This window comes from Peromyscus eremicus, unplaced genomic scaffold (assembly GCF_949786415.1).
Source record: "Peromyscus eremicus unplaced genomic scaffold, PerEre_H2_v1 PerEre#2#chr22_unloc_1, whole genome shotgun sequence".
Classification (NCBI taxonomy): Eukaryota; Metazoa; Chordata; class Mammalia; order Rodentia; family Cricetidae; genus Peromyscus; species Peromyscus eremicus.
In genome coordinates this window covers 2,131,968-2,159,058 of record NW_026734286.1, presented here as the reverse complement: position 1 = coordinate 2,159,058, position 27,091 = coordinate 2,131,968, and the positions used below count along the sequence as shown (strand labels likewise).

The 27,091-nt window shown below is 39.8% G+C and overlaps 1 protein-coding gene across 1 annotated transcript in view; it reads right to left on the bottom strand.

The window, feature by feature from the left end:
• Adgre3 (adhesion G protein-coupled receptor E3) overlaps positions 1-13,480 on the bottom strand; it is a 38,298-nt gene extending 24,818 nt beyond the window's left edge. Inside the window, exons 1-5 of the mRNA XM_059251635.1 lie at positions 13,450-13,480; positions 9,884-9,934; positions 9,022-9,144; positions 3,548-3,700; positions 273-313 (exon numbers count right to left, since the gene is read on the bottom strand). Of these exons, the coding sequence (XP_059107618.1) occupies positions 273-313; positions 3,548-3,700; positions 9,022-9,144; positions 9,884-9,934; positions 13,450-13,480 (399 nt within the window). The remainder of the gene's footprint in view (positions 1-272; positions 314-3,547; positions 3,701-9,021; positions 9,145-9,883; positions 9,935-13,449) is intronic.
• Between the last annotated feature and the right edge of the window lie 13,611 nt (positions 13,481-27,091).

Sequence of the window (27,091 nt, the reverse complement as noted above, 5' to 3'; positions counted from 1 at the left end):
CTCAGTGGTAGAAGGTTGTCTTGGACATGTTAGAAGGGTGAGATATGTCACAGTCACAGATATTTTATGAGTTAGTTGTAGGTATAACACCTCCCCAGATCATGACAACAAAAATTACTATGCATATATTTCCAGGTTTACCTGGGGCAGAGGACAAAACAGACTGTGAATGAGAAGTACTCTATAATAAGATTGAGTATAGTGCTTATGCAAGAGAATTACACAGCAAGACAAACTAGATGATTTCCAAACCAAGATATTGCTCCACTCACCCAAATATCTGCTTGTGTTCCTATTTTCTTCCCATTGTTCACTGAAAAAAAAAATCACACTTAAATCAGATATGGAAAACACCACATCTTCACAATTGTTTTCCAATCACCCTCATGCTGGATATTTTCCTGGTTGCTCTGCAGCTCATCCATGTTCTTATTGTTGTTTTTGTTGCTGTTTATTTAGTTGGCTTTGGCATTTTTTTAAGAGAGAAAGAACATATAGTCGCATGTATAATGAGAGGAAAGGATCAAAGAGAAGTTGTAGGAGGGGGAAAAACATGATAAAAATGTATTCTCAAGATAAGTCTTAAAAATGTATTTTCAAAATAAATTCTCAAAAATAAACAAAAACATTAAAAAAGAAGTTGAAAATGTACCCTACAGCTGAATTTTAAGTTTTTCTTCTATCATAATATATATGTAAATGGTCTTTGTTCATATACCATGCTGTTTTCCTTTTGTATCATTTCCTACCTCTCACCAAATCCTTTATCATTCCCAAGCCCTTGCTACTATTATGATGTATTTTTACATTGGATCTTAGACATGCTTTTACTATGTTAGGATTTTAGAAGGGAAATAGTATCTTTGTTGTGTAGCTATGTCCTCTGAATTGAAATCTGCTCTTCTGGATAAGACCCATTAAAACTCAGTAAGTAAACAAAATTCAAAAGCCTCAAAGAAGTTTATGAAACTTAGAATATTCTCAAGCCCCTCTTCCATTGGTTATATAAGTAGTAGCAATTGCTGAGGAGAGAAGATTCTCTAGTTAGATCAGATGAATTGCCTTAAAAAATGCTTTCAGGGAGCTCCATATCTGTGGAGAGTTGTAATCCCTGCTGTGTGGGCTTTCTGAAATAGCTCCTATTAGTAACCACTCAATGACACTCTTGTAAGTAACTCTAGTAAACTCACTGGCTCAGTAAGTTAGATGTGGGTAGAATCATTGGTGAATAGATAACTTATTCATATCATCCATGAAAAGTCATATGGCATCAACAAAACCAGAGATGATTTTGAAAGCAACAGCAGTGTGGTCCCTGTGTTGGGTTGTAGGACATGTAACAGTGTCTGGTGTTTGTGATGATGGATGTCTGCAGAAGCAATCCCAGTATGGCTACCTTTCCTCAAATAGTAAGGCATGATGTGCCTTCTTCCTGTAGTGGTGGTGGCATGCTCCCTGTGATGGAAGGTAGGATATGCGACTGAGGGTAAGCTGCCTGAGAGTGGAGTGTCCGTGGAAGGAATCACAGAGTGGCCATCTTCTACTTGGTATGTAGTGGCAGGCATCATTGATGATTGGAGTCCATCAAGCCATTGTAGGAATGCCCACCAATCTGCTGATGGAGTAGAAAACATATTACAATCCTTGAAATTAGCATATGTGGGAGGAGGTCATAAGCAATCTGTGGCATCCATTGCTTGACGTTTGTTGTGTGCATAAAGACATGCAACTAAGTTCAGGTTTCTTCCCAGAAAGAGCTTGGCAGATAAGAGAGGAATCACACTGAGAAAGAGTATTGCATTAGTCTCTTGATTTGGCAGGGAAAGCAGAAAAGTGGGAATATAAGATGCAGGTATTGGCTATTCCCTAGACCTGGCTGGATTAAAAAGTAAGAGACTATAAATTAAATCTGTGGTAAAGAACCCTACCTGTGATCCAAAACTTTGGACTCATAGCAAAAATAAAGTAATAAGTGGAAGATAGCAAGAAAAAATTAGAAAAGATAGTACCAGGTTTGACTTGAAATAGAAAGGAAGAGAAATACACAATTTACAGTTAGACAACACTTGTATTAATAGCTGAGAATGAAAAACAATGATAATTACAGTCAGACAATATTTTTATTAATAACTGAGAATAAAAAACAATGATAATCATCTGACATGGATTAGGAAAGTCTTTTAAATAAACAAATAAAATAAAAAAGATATTTTATAACCTTGCTAATGAGGCTATAGAAGAGACTGGTGGATATGATCAGTCTGAGTGCCATGAAAGCTAAAAAGTTTTTATTATTATTATTATTATTATTATTATTATTATTTCATACCTATCCATGAGACAAAGAATTCATAATCTGAAAGTCAAAACAACTGTTAATGGGATGTCATAGAGAAGCTGTTGGTGACATCTGTTCATCAGCAGGTAAGGCCTCATTAGCAATATTGATTGAAACTAGAAGGGCAGTCATTGCTGAGGAAAATAGGCATTAAAGAGGTGTCATTTGTTTCTTTGACTGATAAATCTATTTCTTCTACCAATAGCTGAGGAGCCCCCAACAGGTTCAGGCCCTCTGGATAAGTGAGATAGTTGATTAGCTTGATCTGTTTGGGAGGCATCCAGACAGTGGGACCGGTACCTGTCCTCAGTGTGTGAGCTGGCTGTTCGGAACCTGGGGCTTATACAGGGACACTTGGCTCAGCCTGGGAGGAGGGGACTGGACCTGCTTGGACTGAATCTACCAGGTTGAACTCAATCCTCAGGGGAGTCTTTGCCTTCAAAGATATGTAAAATTAAATTAAATTATAAAATTAAAATAAATAAATAAAAAAAAAGAATCTCCCCCCCCCAAAAAAAAGAGACGTCATTTGATGTCCAGCTAATTGGCTCTTATAGGACAGTGTTCACAGATTTCACAAAGATGTTGATCTATCAGGTGACTTGGACCTGACATGGACCTAAGAGGAATTTGAGAAGGGGAAACATCAAAAGTTATTGCATGAAAAAAACTTGATATAATTTTTTAAATTGTTCACTAAAATCAATTTGTAAATGAAAGCACTACCTCTTCATGCAGCATTATTTAAAGCATGATATTCTATGTGACCTGAGCAGTAAAATATATTGTGAATCTTGAGAAGCTGATTTGTCATTGCTGTAGAAAGAAGTTGCACACAAAGAAAGGCTTGGGAGTATTAGCATGAACTCAAGGGGTTTATTGTGAATACAGATTGACATGTGAACTGAATTTGGTATTATTTCAAGATAAAGAAGCTGTGAAGTTGTGAAGAAAATCAGAGCTGTCCATTTGTAGAACAAGGGAAGATACCTGTATTGGAGACAAAGTTGGAAGGTTTTTATTTGGAAATGTTTATTTGATCCCATGGATTAGTTGGCATTGCATTGTAAAATATCAAATACAGCAAAGGGATGAGAGATGAAGATATAAAAATAACTCTAATATTCCAGCCAATGGTAGCATAGCTGTCATAAGCTCTATCCACCCACCTCCCTTTGCATAATGGAAAAAATGTATGTATAGACTTACCGTAACAATCAGGATTATCAATATCAATAATGCCAGCTACCCAGTTGAAGATAGGGTATTTTATTATACAGCTGCATGTGTAAGTTCCAATTTTATTTTTACAATATGACACATCCTTGCACACCAGCACCTCCAATAGACACTCATCAATATCTGCAAATGAAGAAAAATCACTTGCTTTCTCTTGCTTGTAGAGTTTCTACTGCTATATTTCATTTGTAAATTTACCAAACAATAACGTTTGTTCTTTGTTAGGATAGATCAATATGATAAAGATGACAGTTCTCCTTGAATTAATTTATAAATGTAATGCAATTCTCCTTCAGAGAGAATTTTATTATGTCTCCAAACACATACCAAAAGCAATTTAAGGAAGTAATGGCTTATTTTGACTTGTGATGTAAGTGTGGGAAACAGTCATTGATAAAAGGAAGACATAGCTACAGATATAGTTGGTCACATTGCATAAGCAACCAGGCTTCAGAGAGAGATGAATACTGGTACTAAGCTGTTTTTTTCTCTTTGTTGCCTTTTCATTTAGTCTGGAATTCAAGTCTATGGAGTCCTGTCATTCACATTCAGGGTACATCACCTTTCCTCATTGAAGACTCACTGGAAAAATCCTTACAGATATGCCCACAGGCGTTATTCCAAATACAGTCAAGTTGACAGTGAAGATTAATTATCACAAATGTCAATAAAAAACACACATGTGCTTTGTAGAGTAACATGCCCAAGCAATGATACCCAGAGAACTATGAGGTGGGCAACAGCAACCTTCCAGACGTTGAAGTATCCTATATAATACTAAGAATAGTGATGAGGTACTAGTAAATGAATGAAAAAAAATGAATAGTGGAATAGATTAAAAGCTGAGAAATGGACTTTGGGGCAAGGTGATGGTGGCAGTAATTTCTCCAGTACTGTGTCACACCTCTAAAGTAAGGATTGAATAGCTTCTTTAATGCTGATTCATGTAGTTTGTCAAATTGACTCAAAGCATACACCGAGCAACAAGGGAATGGTAGTGGTTTAAATAATAAATATTCCCTACAGGCTCAAATATTTGAATAATTACTCTCTGTTGGTAGCACTGTTTAAGAAGGCTATTGGAGTAAGAATATCACTAAGGTCAGTCTTCAAGTATTTATGGTGTTGCCCCACTTTCTCCTGGATTCTTCTGATTCCTGTGTGTATTAGAGATGTGATATATCATCTCTGACTGCTTCATGCTATGGCTTTCCCTGGACTTTGGGACATTATGGACTTTGTCCCTGGAACCATAAGCCAAAACAAACATTTTATTCCATGCATTGCTTTTGGTTATGTCATTTATAACAGCAACAAAAGTATAACTAACACAGAAGTTGAGGGGCTGAAGAGATAGATCAGTGTTTAAGAGCACTGGCTACTCTTTAAGAGGACCCAAGTACAATTCCCAGAATCCAAATGGCAACTTTTAACCATCTGTAACTTCAGTTCCAGTGGAGTGGACCTGTTACCTCCTTCCAGCCTCCATGGGCACCACATGAATATGGCACACAGACATGCATGCAGATAAACACCCATATACATAATATAAAACACAAAATGAAGTTGATACTATGAAGTGGAGTTCTTGCTGTGATTGACTTGACCATGCTGTCCTTTTGAGGAAAGTGGAAGACTTTGGAAGTCTGGACTAGAAACCTGGTTGACTCTATAAGCAGAGCTTTATTAGCTGTTATTGAAGGATCTCAAAACACAATAGTGCAAGGAGTAGTGAGGACATTAGAGGTCTGAGGCAGAGGAGATCGCAGAAAGAAATAAGTTCTCTGTTAGTCCCTGGATTAGAGGCTACTTGTGTTATACTTCAGTAAAGAATCTAGATGTTTTCTGCCCTTTTTCTGATAATTAGTACACATCTAAACTTAAAAATAATTGACTAATTTACTCATCAGAGGACATTTCAAGGCAGCACAGTTCTGAGTCTGTGTCTGGTTATTACTGATTATCTCACTCACTTCTATAAGGAAAATCAGAAAGCAGGGCAGAAAGAAACTTAAAGTATGCACTGTAGAGAGAAAAGAACCCTAGAAAGTTTATCATTGCCCCCAAAGAGGCTGTGATTGTTGGAGGTTAGAACCTCAAGGTTAGACCTCTTGCTCTGCACTGGAACAATGAAAAGGAGCCCTGAGGACAAGACTACAATCAGCTACTGAAATGAGAAAAAAAGAAGGCCTAAGGAGCTTTTGTTGCGAGAATGCATAGCAACTATGTTGCAAATCTGATCCAAGGAGGCAAGGGCCCATCCTGAAAGGCAGCAGAACTTGGCACTTTTGTCACCAAGTTATCAGCTTTGGAGGCATGAATAGTGCAAGAATGAGGGTGTTTTGGACTCTTTCTGTGGTTTCAGGGACCTCCTGGGGGAAGGCAAAGTGGGCCAGGGCACGCATTCATGAGAGAAGGCCATGAGAGCCTACTGTGTGGATTTGTAAAAGTGAAACCTGTATTGCAGTGGAGATCTTAAATATTGGAATTGCCAGAGCTATGAGATACCTGCCAAGAAGAGCTTAACACAAGGAGCAGAACCAGCTCAAGAAAGAGAGAGGGAACTATGTTGAGGCAGCAAGCTCAGAGGAGCAGAGCCATCTAAGTCCTTACTAGCTAATGACCCAGATACCAGACGTGGAGCTTCAGCATTTGAGGTTTACCCTGTTGTGTTTCATTTGCTTTGGTGTGATCTTTCTTCACTATGTCCCCATTACTCCCCTTTGGAAAGGTAATGTATGTTCTGTGCCATCACATGTGTCAAGCATACAATTTGTGTTTTGGTTTTACAATGGTCACAGTTAAGAGACCATTGAGTCTCAGAATAGAATTTTAACTTTGGACTTTTGAACATTGTATAAACTATGAGAGACTAAGGGAATATTTAAAGTTGGTCTAAATGCATTTTGTCACATGAGATGCCCATGAACCTATGGCAGCCAAGATATCAAATATAACAGTTTAAATAAAAGGGACATATGGCTGGCTACTTGTAGTACCTATTACCATATCAAAACTCATGCTGTCCTCTAGGTCCCCTCAGTATCACAAATACTTGATACACATGTCAAAGTTCATGTTAGCATCCTAGCCCTTCTCACCTCCTCCCCTATTCTAATCTCCCTCCCGCTCATTGGATATCCCCCAGCTACTCATTCTCCTTACAACCCTGCCCTCCTCTCTCTCTGTTTTGCTCCTCTCACTGTGTTTTCTCTATTCTCCATCCCCTGCTAATCTCCCCTCTCCTGCAGATAGCCATGTCCATGTCCAGTCTTCTGGCCATGTTAAATTTTCTTTCTCTCTCCACTTTGGACCCTTCCAGATGTCTCTGGCTATTCTCTATCTCATATATCTCAAAAAAAAAAAAAAATCCTTCCCCTGTAACCATACCATGAAGCACTCATGTCATCTGTTTATACAAATACCTGATGCCATGCTTATCCCCATCATTGTAGACTCCTTTCCTGGAACCATAAACCAAACCAAACTGTTTCTTCTATATGTTACTTTTGGTCATGGTGTTTATCACATTAACAAAATTTACCTAATAGAAGAATAAAGTTAGGATAAAGGAGCTCACTATTAGAAATGGATAAGGGTAAGGTTGAAAGAGAATACTACTTAAAGCTTTTCTGACACAATGCTCATACTGTCTCAAGAGACAGGTGGAAAGAGAGAGAGGCATCAACACTTATATATAAAGGAATAGATTTGGCTTAAAGACTGCAATTCTCTTTCTAGCAGGGATACATTTAATAAAATAGGGTGAGGGCCAAGAAAAGCTTAAGAAATTCTCAGAGAAAGTAGATGTGATGTAAATGATCTACAAAGGACCAGAACTGATGTTGATAAAAAAAAAAAAAGTGTGAACTTCTGTCTTTTCTAAGGTTACCAATCTACTTCTACCTTTAGGAGTATTACTGATTTTTTCTTTATAAATAACTCTCTTGTTCCCACTGCATATATGTCCCTGGTCCAATTCGAGGTTCTAGGGCATAAGAACTTAGAAATCTCAGCAGGTTCTCCCAAAATTCTGATTTCTTCCCATAATAACATGACCAGTCTTTGTGAACATCCATTTTCACTTCTGGCAGACCAGAGTTGAAGTTCAAGAGAGGGGACTGTTTAATGATTAGTTTTAATTGTCAAATTGATGCAATTTAGGACTAGAGCTGTGTTTGTTTTAATTGTCCACATGACAGAAGGTAGAATGGTCTGGGAAGGGAGTCTCAATGAGGAATATTGTGGATTCTGTTAGCTTGTGGGCATGCCTGTGAGGGATTCATTTTATTGAGTTAATTGCTGTGGGATGACCTTCCACCCTGAATGTGAACAGAACCATTTCTTGAGCTGGGCCCAAAACTGAGTGAAAAAGGAGATAGCTGCCTCGTATCTGGCTTTAAATCATTCATTCTGCCTCTGTTCATGATTATGACTGTGAATAGCTGTTTAACATTCACTCCACCTTGGTTTTCCTATAGTGATGGACTATAATCTGGTATATTGAGCTAAGACAAACTATTGCTTCTCAAAGTTGCTTATTTCAGGGTATTTTGTCACAAGGGAAATGAAACAAAGAAGGCTACAGATCAAAGATTTCTTGGTCCAAAGAGTCACATGGTCCTTGTCTGTCCAAAGAGTATAACACAAACATACTTGGTTAATACCTTTACATTGTCAATGATTCTTCTAAAGATCTCTGAAATCTGCATGACCTATCAATGTTTGATCAAGGGTCATAAGAATTTTCAATAACAATTAAACTAAAACTTTATGCTCTTTGTTTTTTGTTGTTGTTTTTTGTTTGTTTGTTTTTTTGGTTTTTTTTGTCAACATGGCGCAATGAAGGCTCTTTTTGAAAAAGGGACCTTAGTTGAAAAAAATGCTTTCATAGATTGTTGTATTTTTTGTGAAGAGACATTATGACAAAGGCAACTTATGAAAGAAAGCATTTGATGGGGGCTTATCATGACATGAAGCATGGCAGTTGACAAGCATACATGGTGCTAAAGCAGTAATTGGGAGATTACATCTCAGTTGATCCATAGGCAGGAGGCAAAGAGAGAGCTAACTGGGAGGGTCATGAGCTTTAAAACCTCAAAGCTCCCCTGCAGTACCACACCTTCTTCAACAAGCCCACACCCCCTAATCTTTCCCAAATAGTTCCACCAACTGGGAACAAAGCAGTTAAATGTATGAGCCTATGGAGAACATTCTCATTCAAATCACTATATTAAGTAAGCCTCTAAGAGCAATCAAGTAAGCAGCATACCTCCATGGTTTCTGTTTCAGTTTCTATATCCAGTTTCCTGCCTTGAGTTCCTGGCTTCTGTCTGTAATAGAATGTTACCTCGAAGTGTAGGATGAAAGAAACCCTTTCCTTCCCAGGTTGCCTACAGTGTTAATCACAACAATGAGAAGCAAACAAAGACAGACTCCTTTACCTTCACATTTCACATGGGGCTCAATAATTTTTCTGTTATCAGGTCCTGTCCAGAATCCATCATTACAAATACAATGAGTGCTGTTGTAGCAGGAGGCATTTTCATTGCATTGAGGGCAGGATGCTGCAGAGAACACACAGTACATTTATGCATTGTCTCATGTCCTTTGAGGGATTTCTTTGTATCCATCCCACTGTTTAATATAAATGCTGACAATGACTTTCCATAGCCATATTCTTATATAAATATCTATTTTCCAAACTGTAAAATTTCAATTAGGAGGCCTTACTTTTCCTTCCCTAGGAACTTTCTTTAGCCATCAAGTCTTAATTCATCACCAGAGGACAAGTTAGTAATGCCTTCCCATCAGGAGTGGCTCCTTATATCAATGACTGACAGGAATGGGTCTACAGAAGACTCAGCTTCAAGAGCTGTGGAGATGCCTCATTTGCCTATTTAAATATGCTCTAAAGTAATATTGATCTGTAAGTATGATGATGACCTGAGTTCAAAATATGTATCACAATGCCAGCAAGGACACAAGTTTAGGGCAAGAGTAGAGGCTAGCATCTTTCAGTTCTCTTCTGGGGAATCAATTATCATATGTGGATTTTGTCTTCTTCATAATTATGGTATCTTATCATAGTGATATCATGAGCATCAAATGCAATCTCATATGTTGTTGTTCAGATAAGTGATGTAAACAATGATGGTGACAATGAAGATGTTAGAGATAGGGCAATGGTACTTAATATAAAGATCATAAAAAGTTCAACACTTAACAGTGATCACTTCACTTCCAGGGTAGAAAATTCCATACCTCACTATCTTTTCCCCCAGTTTAATCCATGAATAGACTCACCTGAAGTATTCTTCAGTTGTAATACTGACCAGACAAGCAGGACACCAAGAGCTAAAAAAGAAATATGAGGAAATATTCTAATTGGGTTCCTTTGGGGCTCTAGCTCTGCTTGCAAGTGTTACAGTCTTTGTTTGCCTCATAGAGAAGACTCTTAACCTCATCCACATTAGTTCACTACAGTGGTCATGGTAAGTTGTGATGAGTATTGCATTACTGAAAAAGAGAAAATACATCTTATTGTAGCTGTGAACCCACCAGTGAACCCATGTGTACCTCCAAGGCTGGTGCATAGATTCCACACCCACAAGCTCTGTTCTATATTTATGACTCCTTCTTATCAGTGCAGGCTTCTAAGCCCACATTATGTATGAACTAAATCCAATCACCATATGAAGAAAATCACAATGCAAAAAGGATGCATATGTTGGGTGACTTTTCTAGTTGAATCTGTTTTTATTATTCTCAGAAATAGAAATGCCCTGGTTGATTTTGTCAACAACAAAAACCTGTCATAGCTTGGAAGAGGGAATCTTTATTGAAGTATTATTTGCTCCGATTGGCCTGTAGACAAAACTGCAGGTGTTTTCTTGATTAGTAATTGATGTGGGAGGGCCCAAGGCACCACAGGTAGTGCCACCCCTGGGCAGGTGGCCTGTAGTTGTATAAGAAAGCTAGCTGAGTAAGCCATGGGAAGCAAGCCAATAAGCAAGATTCCTCTTTGGTCTCTGCTTCATTTCATTCTTTGTGTTCTTGCCTTGAATTCTCTTTATGAGAATTGTAATTGTAAGCTAACATAAATCCTTTCCTCCCTAAATTCTTTATTTTTACCATAGGATCAGAAAGCCAACTGGGACAAGAATCTAATAACAATCCAAAGGAATTATTCTACCTAAGTCTACCTTGGTGATCCAATTAGTTTAATTGAGGTTACTTCCAGGAGCATGTGTGAGGTCTTACTTAGAAGAATATGGTCAACTGAAGTACAGGTATGCCACCAAAGAGTTTCTTTCCCAACACAGCAATCATTACTGCTTAGTTGCCTTTTGGGAAACAGGCAACAAACATGCTCTATGAAACCCCATCTCCATAAGGAAATGTTAGTGAATCTAATATTGTGAAAGTATCCTTTCAGTATCAGTATCAGTATGATCTGATTCAAATGTTCCAGGCATGTGTGCCATGAAAAGAGTACTGGGTTCCACAAGAAGGTGAAATTGATTTCAATGCTATATTTTATATGAGGGTTTAGACATTAGCATTCTACCATGTACTCATGTGTAATTAGAAAAATATATATTGCTATACATGTTATTTAAAATACTCTACATTTTGTGTGTATTGAGTCTCTGATCTAGTACAAGTTTCAGAAATGTGGTACATCTTCACTCACATTGAACATATTCCTTGTGCCCAAGTGATGCACATGGCTGATGGAGATAGTGTTTATAGGGGACATTTAGCCTGCAGTAATGTTGATGTTCTCAGGAAGATGAGTGAAAAGTAGAAAAGCACAGACCATATGTATTGGACCTCATATCCTCTAGCTCATGCAAAAAGCTTCACACACCATTTCACAGATGTCATGAGAACTAAGTCTCCTCCATCCTGGGACCAGAAATTCCCAGGTAACAGACCCCCAAATGGAGAATGACTGAAGCCAGAAACATTCCACTGTGCACTATATAAGCCCATAGCTATTCCATATACCCTTGATGCAGGAGTGTCCTCAGAACCTTTCCTTCACCTGCACAAACAAAAATATGAGACAAAAACTATCCTCTAAGTCTAGCTCAAGTGTCCTGCTCCTGGGGCTATTTACTTGGGCATAATAGTTTTCTTCTCCCTACTCTCATATAGGATACCATAAAATAATTAATTCTGTGCTCTCTGAGGTGGGTGAAACCCATTTCACATTATCACTCATCTGGATCCCTAACAACCCCTTTGCCTAAAGGTTGATCTTTCTCCGACTCTCTCAATTTCCACTTCTCCTCCCTCCCCAAATCCTACCAAGGAGGACCCTAAAAATACAAGGACAGTGTCACATTGAGATTGAATAGCCATGCTTTGTAGATATCTGATTCTGCTGACATGTTTTTGAACAGACATTTTTACTGCTCATAGAAAGCAAATGTTAGAGTTAAAAGGAAAGTTAGGGTTAAGACTGTGACACTGGCCGGGCGGTGGTGGCGCACGCCTTTAATCCCAGCACTCGGAAGGCAGAGTGAGGCGGATCTCTGTGAGTTCGAGGCCGGCCTGGGCTACCAAGTGAGTTCCAGGAAAGGCGCAAAGCTACACAGAGAAACCCTGTCTCGAAAAAACCAAAAAAAAAAAAAAAAAAGACTGTGACACTGAAAACTCTGAAGATAAATTATAGGGATTACAGGTAAATATGAGATAAGCAAGCTGACCAGATAAGAGGAAGTAGAGTCCTGGAGGGGGGGGAGAACCAGCCCTGCAGTCTCCAGTTGACTCCGGTGGAATCCACTGCCTCACCATCCTTTCTCGGGAACATATACAAGACACTGTGGCAATCTAATCTATGTTTGCATCTAATTGCAACACACTAAATTCTGGATAAAGACAGCTTCTAAAATGTCTCCAGCTACTCTAAGACCACTCTAGCCAACCTCACAAAGAAGGAGCTAAACCTTGGGTAAACAAGAAAACCCACAACTACTCTTGATATCTCTGATGAAAAGTAGCAACCCCTGTTCAGTCAAGACAATAGTTCATTAAAACTAAAGCCAATCACACAGTGTGAAAACAAGAGAAGGCAGTTTAATTGATGAAGAGCCATGCCAAGATTGAGAGTTAGCTGATTAAGCAAAACCCAATGGATGATATGATGGCTGATCTTGGTTATCAAATGGGTAAAGAGGGCCTTAGTTGAAGAATTGCCTTTATTACATTTACCTGAGGACAAGAATATGAGGCATTTTTTGATCGCTAATTTGCACTGCATAGAAAGTAGGATATACACATTCATCTCCAGGTGAAGTTTGCCTCCATCATCACAGGGCACTTAATGATGATTTTAATATTCATACTCACCTTCCTGGTCTTTTCTGGCCCTTCATATAAGACAGAAAACTCCGAAGTGGGGCAATGACAGAGAAGGAAGTGAGCCAAATTGAGCAACCAAAAGAGATACAAACAAAATACAAAACTATTTCTTAAACTGTGATGTGTCTATTCCAAGAACACATTGCACAATTTTAGACACTGAATATTTATTATTATTACTATTATGATGATGATGACAATGATGACGAAAATTTTACAGATTTTTATTTTCATTCAAATCTGTGAGCTTCTCTGGTAGATTGCTTTTCTGTGTAAAATGTCAGCTTTTGCTGAAAGTTTAGTTTGGTTTTGTTCACTATGGGTTTTCATTTTCTTTGGTACTTATAGGCACTGCATGAGGAATCTGAAACCAAGAAATGCAGCACAAAGAGTTAATAGCACAGTCACATGACACTGTTGCTAGAAAAACTAACAATTATGGGTAAGAAATGCTACAACAGCAAAGCTACAGGAAGATGAGAGTACTCTTTTCCACTTACCTGTGGCACGCAGCAGGCACCTGATTCTCATTTCTCCAGTTGCCAGCATCAAAGATCTGAGAATCTATCTAACAGGGCTGGGTGAGAGTTCCTCAAATGAATGAACCTGTGAACAATGATCTCTTGGTGGCCAGAAAACTTAGAAGACAGATAAACAATGCACATCAAACCCATTGACTTTTATCTCTTTCCATCAGTAACTTCATCTGACAACCCATCTTGAGGAAAATATATGACAAAGATGACCAGAGTAGCATTGACTACAGCAAGCATGCTTACTCCTTAATCAATAGCCAAGAATCAGCATTCAGTGTAGCTCAGTTCTGCTGGGGTTTAAAACCCAGTTCACACATTGATGACTCCACAGTAAGGTTGTTCTTACACTCGCTGTTACTATTGCTTTTCAAGTTTTCACTAACAATTACATTCATTTTGTGGAGCGCAATATTACATTTATATATGACACTGCATAGTGAAATAATGTTAAAACAAAGATCATTTATTGCTTCACATAATTGCTTCACAGTTGCATCATTTTCTATGATTTCACTTAAAGCCTAATTTTGTAGCTGGGAATATACTATGTATTATAATTACCTGTAGTTTCCATATCATGCTGTAAAAGCTTACAACTTCAGTTTTAATATCTGAAATCAGAACTTTTGAATACTATCTTATTTATGGATTTGCACCACCTCAGCCTTCATAGTCAACATTCAATTCTTTTGAAGTTCACATTTTCTTTATTCCAAAAGCTGTACAGTCTGGACCTGAGGACATGGCACTCTGTGCAAGAGTGTGTTCTGTGCAAGCATGAGGAGCTCAGTTGGAGTTACTAACATGTGTATAAAATATGGGAACAGCTACATATGCCTGTAACCCCAGAAGTGGAGAGTAGAGAAAATTAGATCTTTCTGGCCAGTCATCCTAGACAAAATGGCAAGTTTCCAATTTGGCTAGTGATCTTGTCACAAAGGAATAAAGTGGAGAGTGAGAGAAGTCAGCTGACACCCTCTCCTGGTTTCTCTGTGGACATGCATAAGTATACATTTATGCACTCAAAAGCATGTAACACACATGTGCACCCACACACACATGCAGACACTGGCACACAGACACAAGTGAAAGGAAGGAATAAAAATAAATAATAGACAACAGGGTCCCATAAGCTCCCACAGTACTGTACTCTTTCTGATATTTGGGGAGTTCTTTGCAGTTCATGGCTGCTGGGTGAAGAAGAGTCATTTTTCTTCAGGAATGTTGCCACTGGTAGATTGTATATGTTTCAATAGATGGCTTTATATCCATAGACAATTATGTATAACTAATTTTGGACTCTGGATTATTAAAAACAGAAGAGTAAGATATAAAGTTGGAGGGGTACATGAGAGGGAAGGTCTGGAAGGGGTGATTGGAAGGTGGATGTGGTCAAAATATATTGTGTGTACATGAATAAATTCTGAAAGAATAGATTCAAAAATTAAAAAGCATGCCTGCTGTGGGATTTTTTTCTGTATGCTGTGAATATATGTTGCTCTGATTCATTGATAAATAAAGCCATTTGGCCTATGGCAAGGCAGCTTAGAGGCAGACAGGAAATCCCGGCGGAGGGACAGAAAGAAAGCAGAGGAGACACCAGCCGCTGCCAGGAGAAGCAAGATGTAAAAGTACTGGTAAGCCATGGCCACGTGACAACTTATAGATTAGTAGAAATGGGTTAAGTTATAGGAACTAGCTAGAGAGAAGCTTGAGCCATTAGACCATACAGTTTGTAAGTAATATAAACCTCTGTGTGTTTACTTGTTGGAGCAGCTGCAGGGTGGGTGCAGAAAAACTTCTGACTACATTTGGGTGCCCAATGTGTTGGCTCAAGTTTCCACCTAAAACCTCAGAGAAATTGATAAGAGATTCTAAAATGGAGCTAAAAACAGCTTCCTAGTTTTGTCTCAGGCAAGCCATGAACTACAGTATGGCAGGTTCATGGCATGCGATCTTGAACACAGCATGGCAGATTCCTACTGCAGCACACACAGGCGTCTCCAAGCCATGCAGCAAACTGCATGGCGGATTTAGCTTTTGCTAGTATGGAAAAAAAATAAGAAAAAAATAAAAAAGAGGTTTCTGGGCTACATGATTCTGGATGGAGGCATGGACCCACTGCTTCCCAGTGTCAGCAGAGAGCATGGCTCCCAGAGCTGGCAGTGAATTACCTCCACCATATTGGGAAACTGAAATGAGCAGAGTCAGCAAACAGGGCTACTGATTCAATCTTAGCGACTCAGTTTAACAATTTAACATCTCTCCTGTCAGAGAAGATTATAGATTCACAATAAATCAGATTCAGATGAAATAAACCTCTAAATAGTTTATAATGTGTGTAAAAATGTATGTAGGCTTAAAAAAGAGATAAAAGGGAATATATGCAGTTATATAAAGAAGTAGATTTAAATTAAAGAGATAGTAAAAATAATATAAAAAATAGCCACATAAAGATGGAAATCACACACAGAGTCTGGATTATATTGTCTTTGCGATTTTTAACTGCAGAGACACATTTGACTGTAAAGGCTGCTAAGTTTTATATATATATATATGGTATCTTGACTTCAAAATTTGGATCTAAGGATATGTTGCTTTGGAAAGGAGGCTCTGTTTTTGTTTCCACAGGAAGCAAGAGGCTATGGATTTGTTCTTGGTTAAAATGGATCAGATTTGATCAAGCCAGACCTCTTGAACCTTAACAGGTGGTACCTATCAACAAAGGTTATAGACAATCTTCCCAGGACTTGACCATTATTTCAAATTTTCTCAGGATCCCCATAAGACTACCAGCACACACAATCATCAGGAAGTAGCCTAGAAAACTATGCCCACATTTGCAAAAACTGGATTATGTATATTTGTCTTTGTTTAGGTTGTTGGTTACAAATTGTTATTGGAGGATAGGATATAGATATGATAGGATAAAAGGATAGATTACTGAATCTACATTTAAAGAGTAACAACTTATTTGAAATGTTTTACATTGCTATGGATTTTAGTTTATTCATACAAATTTAAAGTTACTTTTGTTTATATATATGTATATATATATATATATGTCTACTCTTGTTTAAGGTATTATGTTTGTACAGTTCATTTGAAATTGCAATGTATAATTAAGAAATACAGATTAATAATTAGTCACCCATGATAAACTTATAGTCATGTTAGTTAAGTTTTCTAGGTATATAGGTATATTTCAATTAGGTAGGTAGTTTTCAAACACTTCAAAGACCTACAGAATATGGCATTTAAAATGTTTTTAAAATTTAGATTTTCTGGACAGTGAGACATGTCTGCTCGTGGCAGCACCAATTTACTTCAAAGAGGAAGATGGGCACTGAAGATACTCTATATAGAGGTTATCTTCTTCTTGGCAAAAATAGCCATTTAGGCAAGAAGCTGCTCTTGCCTGGACTGTTGATAATATATTGTATAAACTGGACATACAGGACTCAGAGGAAAATAACTACTGAGTTTGCCAAAACAAGGTGAAATGGTCCTTCAGGTTCCTGCTTCACAGAGGAGACTGACAGACATTCTACAGGACAGAGTTAAAAGCAACTGAGAAACTCTAGGCCTATAGACTGAAGATGGTTGCCTTGACATTGCAGAGGAACTATGAGTGACTGTCCAGGCAGCCAGCTGTCTCTGTCATTCTAGATTTTTGAAAGTTGCTTACAATGTACTTCCTGTTTACTTAGGTAATATTATATCCTTCTGGGGTCTTTGATGTAGTTGAAGACTAAATAGTTATAATTTTCCTTGGTTATGATAAAAGATAAATTAGATATAAAACTATAGACTCATAAAATAGGATAGATAGTAAAATATTTACTAATTTTGCCAAATATAAGTAGACTAGATATTGTAACTGTAATTTTTGCTTGATGACTGTTCTATTATATGTAATTTTACTATGTTCAAGTTAAACCTTCCTTTTTGATTAGACAGAAAAGGGGAAGTGCTGTGGGATGTCTTTCTGTACGCTGTGAATGTGTGTTGCTCTGATTTATTGATAAATAAAGTCATGTGGTCTATGGCGAGGCAGCTTAGAGGCAGGCAGGAAGTCCAGGTGGAGAGACAAGAAGAAAGCAGAAGAGATGCCAGCTGCTGCCAGGAGAAGCAAGATGTAAAAGTACTGGTAAGCCACAGCCACATGGCAATTTATAGCTAGCGAGAAGCCTGAGCCGTTAGGCTATAGAGTTTGTAAGTAATATGAGCCTCTGTGTATTTACTTGTCCAAGCGGCTACAGGATGGATGAAACACAGGAAAACTTCTGACTACACATGCCCTCTTCAAAAATGAGTTAGAAATACTTACATTCATTTTTCATTCATAGGGTAATTCATTGATATTTCTTATATGGTGATTTATTTGACCATTCTAAACAATTTATTAGTATATATCTGTGATTTTAAAAAAAAGTGCCTCATACTTTTGATGATAAATACTAGTTTTTTTAGGTGACATTACTAAGATTTGCCTCAAATAGGTAGGGTGGTGGTTTCTGAAGCAATAAGAAATAAAGAAGAACCAAAATTGTATAGGACTTGGTCACTTTTGAAGCTAGCTTGGCAATGGATCAGGGAGAGACATTATACTACCATATTTATACACATGCATATTTGAAATTTTACAGGATCAAAAAGGGTGTGGGAGGATATAGGTGAGATGACAAATTCATACTGATAAGTAAGTAAATAATAATCAAATCAATAGCAAGGGGCAGAAGTTTGCATGCTAATATCTATATGAAGCAGGGAGAATAATCAGGAATTATCAATATCAGAAACTGTTAGATAGGATCAGAGGTATTATGAGTGGTTTGGTATACAGGAAGCTAAGACAAATTGTATTTCAGATGAGTGCTTTATTAGAATTATAGCTCTAATGCACAGCATGGCCTGGATCCTGAAGGGAATCAGCCTTCTCAATTCTGAGTGATTTTTTTTTGTTGTTGTTGTTCTTACATGATTTGGGGCTGGAGGCTAGGGAACGAAAGGGATCACATACTATATGAGCCAGTCAATGTACCAGCAATAACCAAGTAAGTAGGCCCTAGATGAAAATTAATTTCTGATTCAAAATTGTTTGGGGTCTGGCTATTGGGGTTGGGCTCGCTTTAGAGTTTTAAGGGTTGGTTGATAAGGAGACTACAAGAACAAGATCAGGGGTGTTTAGCAACTGTACAGGAAGAGCTACTGAGGGGAATGGCTTGGTTTCTATGAAAAAATCAGGCAGCTAGAGGATCTGTAACATAACAGAAATATTCACACATTTATTCAAAACATATTTATGTAACAGAAAATTTGTCATACCAATTTCACAAATGAGTTGTCATCATGTGCACAATTACATTTCTGTGAGTAAACATTATAGACAATTGACAGGGTCTTACTTCATAACTGGTAGCCTTGTGAGAGAAATTTGTTGGCAAATGGTTAGGTTGTCCTCAATTCTTAGATACTTTACGATCACTCCAAGGATATTCCATCAGTTCACTGGACCCATGCTGTGGCAGTTTGAATGTAAATGGCCTCTACAATTTCATAGGTAGTAGCAATATTAGGAGGTATGGCTTTGTTGGATTGGGTACAGCCTTGTTGGAAGAAGTGTGTCACTGAGGGATTGAGTTTTGAGTTTTCCTATGCTCAAAATACTTCTCAGTGTCTCAGTTGACTTTCTGTTGCCTGCAAGATGTAGCATCCCCAGCTCCAGCACCATATGTGCATATCTGCATGCACACTGCCATGCTCCTTGTCATGATGATCATGAACTGAAACTCTGAAACTGCAAGCAACCTACCTCAATTAAATGTTTACTTTATAAGAGTTGCCATGGTCATGGTGTCTCTTTACAGCATTAAAAACCCATGACACCAGGGTTGATGGTATGTTCCAGTTCTGACTATTTCAGCAGCTTGAGCCACCATTGAGAAGTGTTCTATTTGGAGAACAACCTACTATTGCTGTGCTCTCAGAATATTAAGGACAAAGAAAGCAGACTTAAAATAATAACATGATGAACAGAAACATACTTGAGATGAGGTCACATGCCAGCAGAAATGGCCAAAAGAGGCTTGTACAACAGAGGCCTCCATGGGGAACATCTTCTCCTGGGTGAGATTGGCCAATTTCACCACAGATATCTTTACATAACAAGGTAAACAGTAGCTGAGTCTTTTGTCTTAGATGTTGCCTGGGACTCCTTCACCTCTCAGCCATACTCAAGATATGTTTTCTTCTCTCGAGGAGGTACTTTTAATCATGAGTTGTTTTTATTCTAATTTCCCCCTTCCCCAGGATAGGGAGTCCAGTTCATTCTTGGACAAGGAGGTCTTGGAGGGCACTCTAAGTCAAACATGCTTGAGTGTAAAGTCAGGATTATGTATGGCAAGGATACTTTTATAGCCACATTGTTAGGGATCACAGAACAATTTAGTAATATAATATTGATTACAGGGAATGCCACATAAGCCTTTATGAGGAATAGATAACTCTGAAGACATTTCACCAAGTCTATATAGTAAGAAAATCCCCCAGTAGTCCTCCAGAAGGCCTGTGATTGGTGTCAGTGGAACCCTTCAGTTGCATCAAAGTCTGTGTCATGATTTGCACAGACACTATTGTCACACTCTTCCCTTGGCCATGAACTGAGCTCTTCAATTAACTTTCTGACTAGGACTGGTGATACCTCCTGGATCATCTCCTAGTATTGCAAAATTAAATCCATCAAAGGCTTCTCTTAACTGGTCTTTTCCTACTTACACATGTGCTTTTCTGTGTACATGAATGTTGTGCATTTCTGATGCACATTCCTGTGGGGGAAAATGCTGGCAATTAAGCTTAGTTTCCCATGGTTGCCTGCTTTTGTTCTTTATCATTGTTAGAATGGGTTGAGGTGGCAATGAACAGAAGAGAGGGTGGAGGCAGCAACTGATGAAAGGACAACTAAAGATAGTTAGAGGCAGAAAGAGGAGGCTACAAAGTTGATGAAATCTGTAAAGAGATAAAGATAAGTGGCTGCAGTTCCTAGCCACTAGATGAGCTTCAGAGACTTGCCAAACTCTAGGTGTCTGGAGACCCTAGACTGGAGGTCTTTAACACTAACTCCTGTTCAGATAACTAACCTTATCAGAAAGTCTGCACCATAACACTAACAGACCAGCAAGTGTTGTGTGACTCACAGATGTAGTCCACTTTTATCTGTTGCTATAGTTCATGGGTGTTGGAAGTAGTGGGCTGTCTATTAGTGATGTTGTGTTCAAGCCATTGGTGGTGGTTAAAATTCAGAACAGTAATCCACCATCTGAGTGCCTAGGGCCATACTCTACTGACTTCTTAACCCTGGGGAGCAATGTAATAATAGCCTGGGCCTGATGCTGTAAACCTTCATATCTCCCATTCCAGCATATAGGCCTAAAGTGTTCCACAGCTCTAGACTACCAACATAGTATGGGGGCCCAAATTACTCAAGGTCAGAGAATTTGAGCTTGCTTTACCCAGCAAGGCTGCATAATGGGATGATCTGACCACAGGCATGGACACCAGGTGTTTTGAAAGGGTCTACACTTGGCTTTATGTTGTGCTTTGATCTTGATGGGGGAAGTCTTTTGTCTCTCCGAATGGCATTGTACAAAGAGCCCTTTGAAATAAACCTTGAGGCAACTATGTATTGACCCAGGGCCCTTCTGAAGCTATCCTGTGTCTCTGTCTTTCTAATAGTCTCTTCCTATCTTTCTACCTATCATTTCCTCATTCCTCCTCTCTCCTCCCCCCAAGAGCCCTTCAACAGATTGGAGCTGGACTCCAGCAGACTCCCACAATACAGGCAGAATTTCTCTTTGTCTACTTGTAACTTTTATGTGAATAGAGCTCAAGACTCTAGAAAACCATGAAGAATACCATAAAGTCATCCATGGAACAGTCTCTCTTAGGTCAAATGTTAGGAAACACACTGTGAGTCTGTATTTTCATAAAATATTCCTGGAAATCACTTTCAAAACTTACAGTATCAACTGCTTTTGAATATGTGGCTGGGAAACTGATGTAAATGAAACTCCCATGGCACCAGTTATTTTACATTGTGAACCAAATACAGGTTCCTTATGTGAAAAATCCATTTCTAAAGGACAAAATACAGGAAGTGCTTAATGTCATTGTAAATGAGTCACTGTAGCAATGGTTTGCATTATTGACACAATCACCTTACAATTGAGAAGCGAATTGCTTGAAGGAAAATGACAGTGGGTGTCTGGATATCTAAAATAGAATGTCCTGTGCATAGTATCATCAAAAACACTGCTCTTTCTGTTTGGGGGGCCCACAGGCAGGGGGATCGGGATCCATCCCTGGTGCATGAACAGGCTTTTTGGAGCCCAGTGCCTAAGGTGTGATACCTTGTGTAGCCTTGGTGAAGGGGGAGGGGCTTGGACCTGCCTCAACTGAATGTACCAGGCTCTGCTGACTCTGCATGTGAGACCTTGACTTGGAGGAGATGGTTATGGGGAGGAGGTTTGGAGGGGGAGACTTGGGGGTGAGAAGAGGGAGGAGGGAGGATCTGTGGTTGGTATGTAAAATGAATAGAAAATGTCTTAATAATAAAAAAAAAGCACTGTTCTTTGTAAATCTGTGAAATAATAAAACCTCAAAAAAATGCTAGGGCCTGAATGGAGATGTAACTCACTGGGTGTATAAGTGAAAAGACAGCATGGTAATATTCCTAATGTTCATAATTTAATATCATAAATAAAACAATATTTCATAACTATATTAAAATAGCCTAGGTAATATTTTTGATACAACATCATAATAAAAATAAGATTATAGGGCAGTATAGAATAATATATGCAAAAGTTATAGATAATTGTAGGAGAATAATATGAATGATGTTATATTTATTTTAACTGTTACTCTGAATTTTGTATATTGCATTTTAAGTAAACTCTATTATAAAATATTTGAAAATTAAAAATAAAATATTCCTGTGAACCATATTTCAGGGAACATCACAGAGGAGGGGGAAGAATACCATGCAAGAGCCAGAGTGCTGTGGGATGTTCTGTATGGCAAATGTGTTGCTAATTAGTCAATAAATAAAACACTGATTGGCCATTGGCTAGTCAGGAAGTGTAGGCAGGACAAGGAGGAGAATAAAGCTGGGAAGTGGAAGGCTGAATCAGAGAGACACTGCCAGCCGCCATGATGACAAACAGCATGTGAAGATGCCGGTAAGCCACGAGCCATGTGGCAAGGTATAGATTAATGGAAATGGATTAATTTAAGCTGTAAGAACAGTTAGCAAGAAGCCTGCCACGGCCATACAGTTTGTAACCAATATAAGTTTCTGTGTTTACTTGGTTGGGTCTGAGGCTGTGGGACTGGCAGGTGAGAGAGATTTGCCCTGACCGTGGGCCAGGCAGGAAAACTCTAGCTCCACCAGAATACCACAAAGTTAGCCATGAAACAGTCTGTCCTAGAAATGGCCACATAAACAAGACAAGAAGATTAGAAACATCGCTGGGCGGTGGTGGCGCACACCTTTAATCCCAGCACTCGGGAGGCAGAGCCAGGCAAATCTCTGTGAGTTCGAGGCCAGCCTGGGCTACCAAGTGAGTTCCACGAAAGGCGCAAAGCTACACAGAGAAACCCTGTCTCGAAAAACAAAACAAAACAAAAAAAAAAAAAAAAAAAAGATTAGAAACATCAGTGGACACATTAATGTGGAAAAGGAAAATGTCATGGAGTCTCACCACTATGCAAAAAACTACAAGCAATGAATGACTGACCGACAACAGGAGAAGGAGAATAACCCTGTTCCAGAGATGAGCCCCTTATTAGTTAAGCAATGCAGAATGGTAAGCCTTGAAACCACTTATGTGCAAACATTCAAAATATGCTCCGCAGGATGTGTGTGTGTGTGTGTGTGTGTGTGTGTGTGTGTGTGTGTGTGCATGTGTAGGGGGTATAAAAATCATAATAAAAAATTTTTTTTCAAGTTGACTGTAGGGGAACATGGATGGATTGAAGGGAGGGTAAGCTGGAAGGGCTTAATGGGGGAAAAGGGAGGTGGAAGTGATGTAATTTTCTTTCAATTAAACATATTTTTAAAAAAACATTGTTTTGACAGTAAATAATAATGGGGCTGGGGATAAAGCTAAACTGTAGAGCCCTTGCTTAGAGTGAATAAAGCCCTGGATATACAATATATTTTATTAAATTAACAATTTTTTATTTATTTTAGTCTACACCAGACCAACCTAGGACCTCTTCATGTGTGTGACAATTGTGTAGCTTGGTCTGTTTGTAAGGCTCCTCTCAGTGAGATCAGGACCTGTCCCTGGCCCTTATCTGGCTTTTGAGAACCTGTTCCCCACGCTGGATTACCTCACCCAGCAAAAAATTTGAAATGAGGAAGTAATGAAAGTAATGGGAAAAAGGCAAAAAGAAAAACAACAACCACAAAGTATTTTAATAGTTAGTGAAAAAATACAACTTAAAAACTAGGTTGTTTCTGATGTTGTTCCATCTCCACATTCCTGCTTTCATGCTTGCACTGTGAGTGGATAGCTGAGTCTGGAATCTCTCAGGCCTGCCTCAGCATTTACTAAGAATTTTCTCAGAGCATCAACCACAGTTACGTGCTAATTGCAAGCAAGCACTTAAATGACATCCTAAGGTAGTGCACAGGCTAACCTGCATTTAGACTGAGAGCATTTAATATAAGATGAGTGATCCTTTTCTAACTGAGAAAAACTGTTCCTCCCCAAAAAGCTATGGCATTTCTTACTGAGGAAAAACTATTATCAGATACTAGTTTAAGTATTTTACCTATTGATTGTGTGTTAATGTAACATATATTTTGCATATCTGTTTATGTTTATAATATATATATGCATGTGTACATATATATGGAATTTTATATGTGCATTTTACTTTACAGATTATCCAGCTCATATAACACTTTAGAAAACAAACCATTTATGCAATAAATATTAAATCTGGTTAAGTCTATAAAAATGATCAGTGATCTTGAGGTTGTGACTTTATCTCTTTACTTTTAGTGTCTCATCTTTTTAAAATTATTTTGATGTGACCTGCCCAACTTGGGCCCAGGTTCTGGACCCCGGGCAGGTGCCCTTCTACCCCAACCGGGAAGGATCCCCTTCTCCAAGACCCCTGGCAGACCCTGCAGTCTCCACGCCCTGCCCCCATGCCCACCTGCCTGAGCCCCAAGCCTCTTCCTGAGACTTAGAGGCCGGCCCCCAGCTCCCATCTTGCCCAGGACTTCCCTTCTGAAGCACAGGTGAGTGCCCTAGCTTGCCCCCGACCCCATCCCTGGGCACCAGCCACTCCGGGGAAGACCTGCCCAACTTGGGCCCAGGTTCTGGACCCCGGGCAGGTGCCCTTCTACCCCAACCGGGAAGGATCCCCTTCTCCAAGACCCTTGGCAGACCCTGCAGTCTCCACGCCCTGCCCCCACGCCCATCTGCCTGAGCCCCAAGCCTCTTCCTGAGACTTAGAGGCCGGCCCCCAGCTCCCATCTTGCCCAGGACTTCCCTTCTGAAGCACAGGTGAGTGCCCTAGCTTGCCCCCGACCCCATCCCTGGGCACCAGCCACTCCGGGGAAGACCTGCCCAACTTGGGCCCAGGTTCTGGACCCCGGGCAGGTGCCCTTCTACCCCAACCGGGAAGGATCCCCTTCTCCAAGACCCCTGGCAGACCCTGCAGTCTCCACGCCCTGCCCCCACGCCCATCTGCCTGAGCCCCAAGCCTCTTCCTGAGACTTAGAGGCCAGCCCCCAGCTCCCATCTTGCCCAGGACTTCCCTTCTGAAGCACAGGTGAGTGCCCTAGCTTGCCCCCGACCCCATCCCTGGGCACCAGCCACTCCGGGGAAGACCTGCCCAACTTGGGCCCAGGTTCTGGACCCCGGGCAGGTGCCCTTCTACCCCAACCGGGAAGGATCCCCCTCTCCAAGACCCCTGGCAGACCCTGCAGTCTCCACGCCCTGCCCCCACGCCCATCCGCCTGAGCCCCAAGCCTCTGCCTGAGACTTAGAGGCCAGGCCCCCCAGCTCCCATCTTGCCCAGGACTTCCCTTCTGAAGCACAGGTGAGTGCCCTAGCTTGCCCCCTACCCCATCCCTGGGCACCAGCCACTCCGGGGAAGACCTGCCCAACTTGGCCCCAGGTTCTGCTCCCCGGGCAGGTGCCCTTCTAGCCCCACCGGGAAGGATCTCCTTCTCCAAGACCCCTGGCAGACCCTGCAGTCTCCACGCCCTGCCCCCACGCCCATCCGCCTGAGCCCCAAGCCTCTTCTTGAGACTTAGAGGCTGGCCCCCAGCTCCCATCTTGCCGTGGATTTCCCATCTGGAGGAGAGAGAGAGAGAGAGAGAGAGAGAGAGAGAGAGAGAGAGAGAGAGAGGAGAGCACCCATCCTCCCCCGGACTTCCCTTCTGAACAAGAGCTTCCATCCTGCCCCGGACTTCCAATTTGGACAAGAGAGCTCCCATCTGGACAAGAGAGAGAGACTTCCTGAATCTGTCAGCTCTGAACCAAGTGTGCGGATAAGGCCAGGAACGAACCACAAGGAGATGGGCAGACGTCAAGGCAGAAACACATACAACAAAATGAATAGTAATACACCATCACCAGGCCCTAGCCCTCCTCCAACACCTAGACCTGAACATCAGAAATTGGAAGAAGCAGAAGAAAATAGCCTTATGAATGTCATCATGAAGAAGCTAGAGGCTCGTGTAGAGGAAAAGACAAAAAAAATGTGAAGAACGCTGTAAACAACTAGAGGAAAGGACAAACAAATTAGAAGAAATCAATAAAGTCCTGGAAGAGAACAATAAAATACTGAAAGAAAATCAAGAAAAATCAATGAAACAAATGAAGGAAACAGTCCAAGACCTGAAAAAGGAAATAGAAAAAATGAAGAAGACACAAACAGAGGGAATGCTGGAAATAGAAAATCTGAGAAAACGATTGGGAACTTCAGATGCAAGTATAATCAACAGAATGCAAGAGATGGAAGAGAGGATCTCTAGCGTTGAAGATACAATAGAAGAAATAGATTCATCAGTCAAAGAAAACACTAAAGTCAACAAAGTCATGAACCAAAATGTCCAAGAAATTTGGGACACCATGAAAAGACCAAACCTACGAATAATAGGGGTAGAAGAAGGAGAAGAATACCAACTCAAGGGCACAGAAAATATATTCAACAAGATCATAGAAGAAAACTTTCCCAACTTAAAGAAGGAAATGCCTATGAAGATACAGGAAGCCTATAGAACACCAAACAGACTAGACCCCCAGAAAAAGTCCCCTCGCCACATAATAATTAAACAATTAAACGTACAGAATAAAGAAAGAATATTAAGAGCAGCAAAGGAAAAAGGCCAAGTGACATATAAAGGCAAACCTATCAGAATAACACCCGATTTCTCAATGGAGACTTTGAAAGCCAGAAGGTCCTGGACAGATGTAATGCAGACATTAAGAGACCATGGATGTCAGCCTAGACTAATATACCCAGCAAAACTTTCAATCGTCATAGATGGAGTGAACAAGACATTCCATGACAAAGCCAG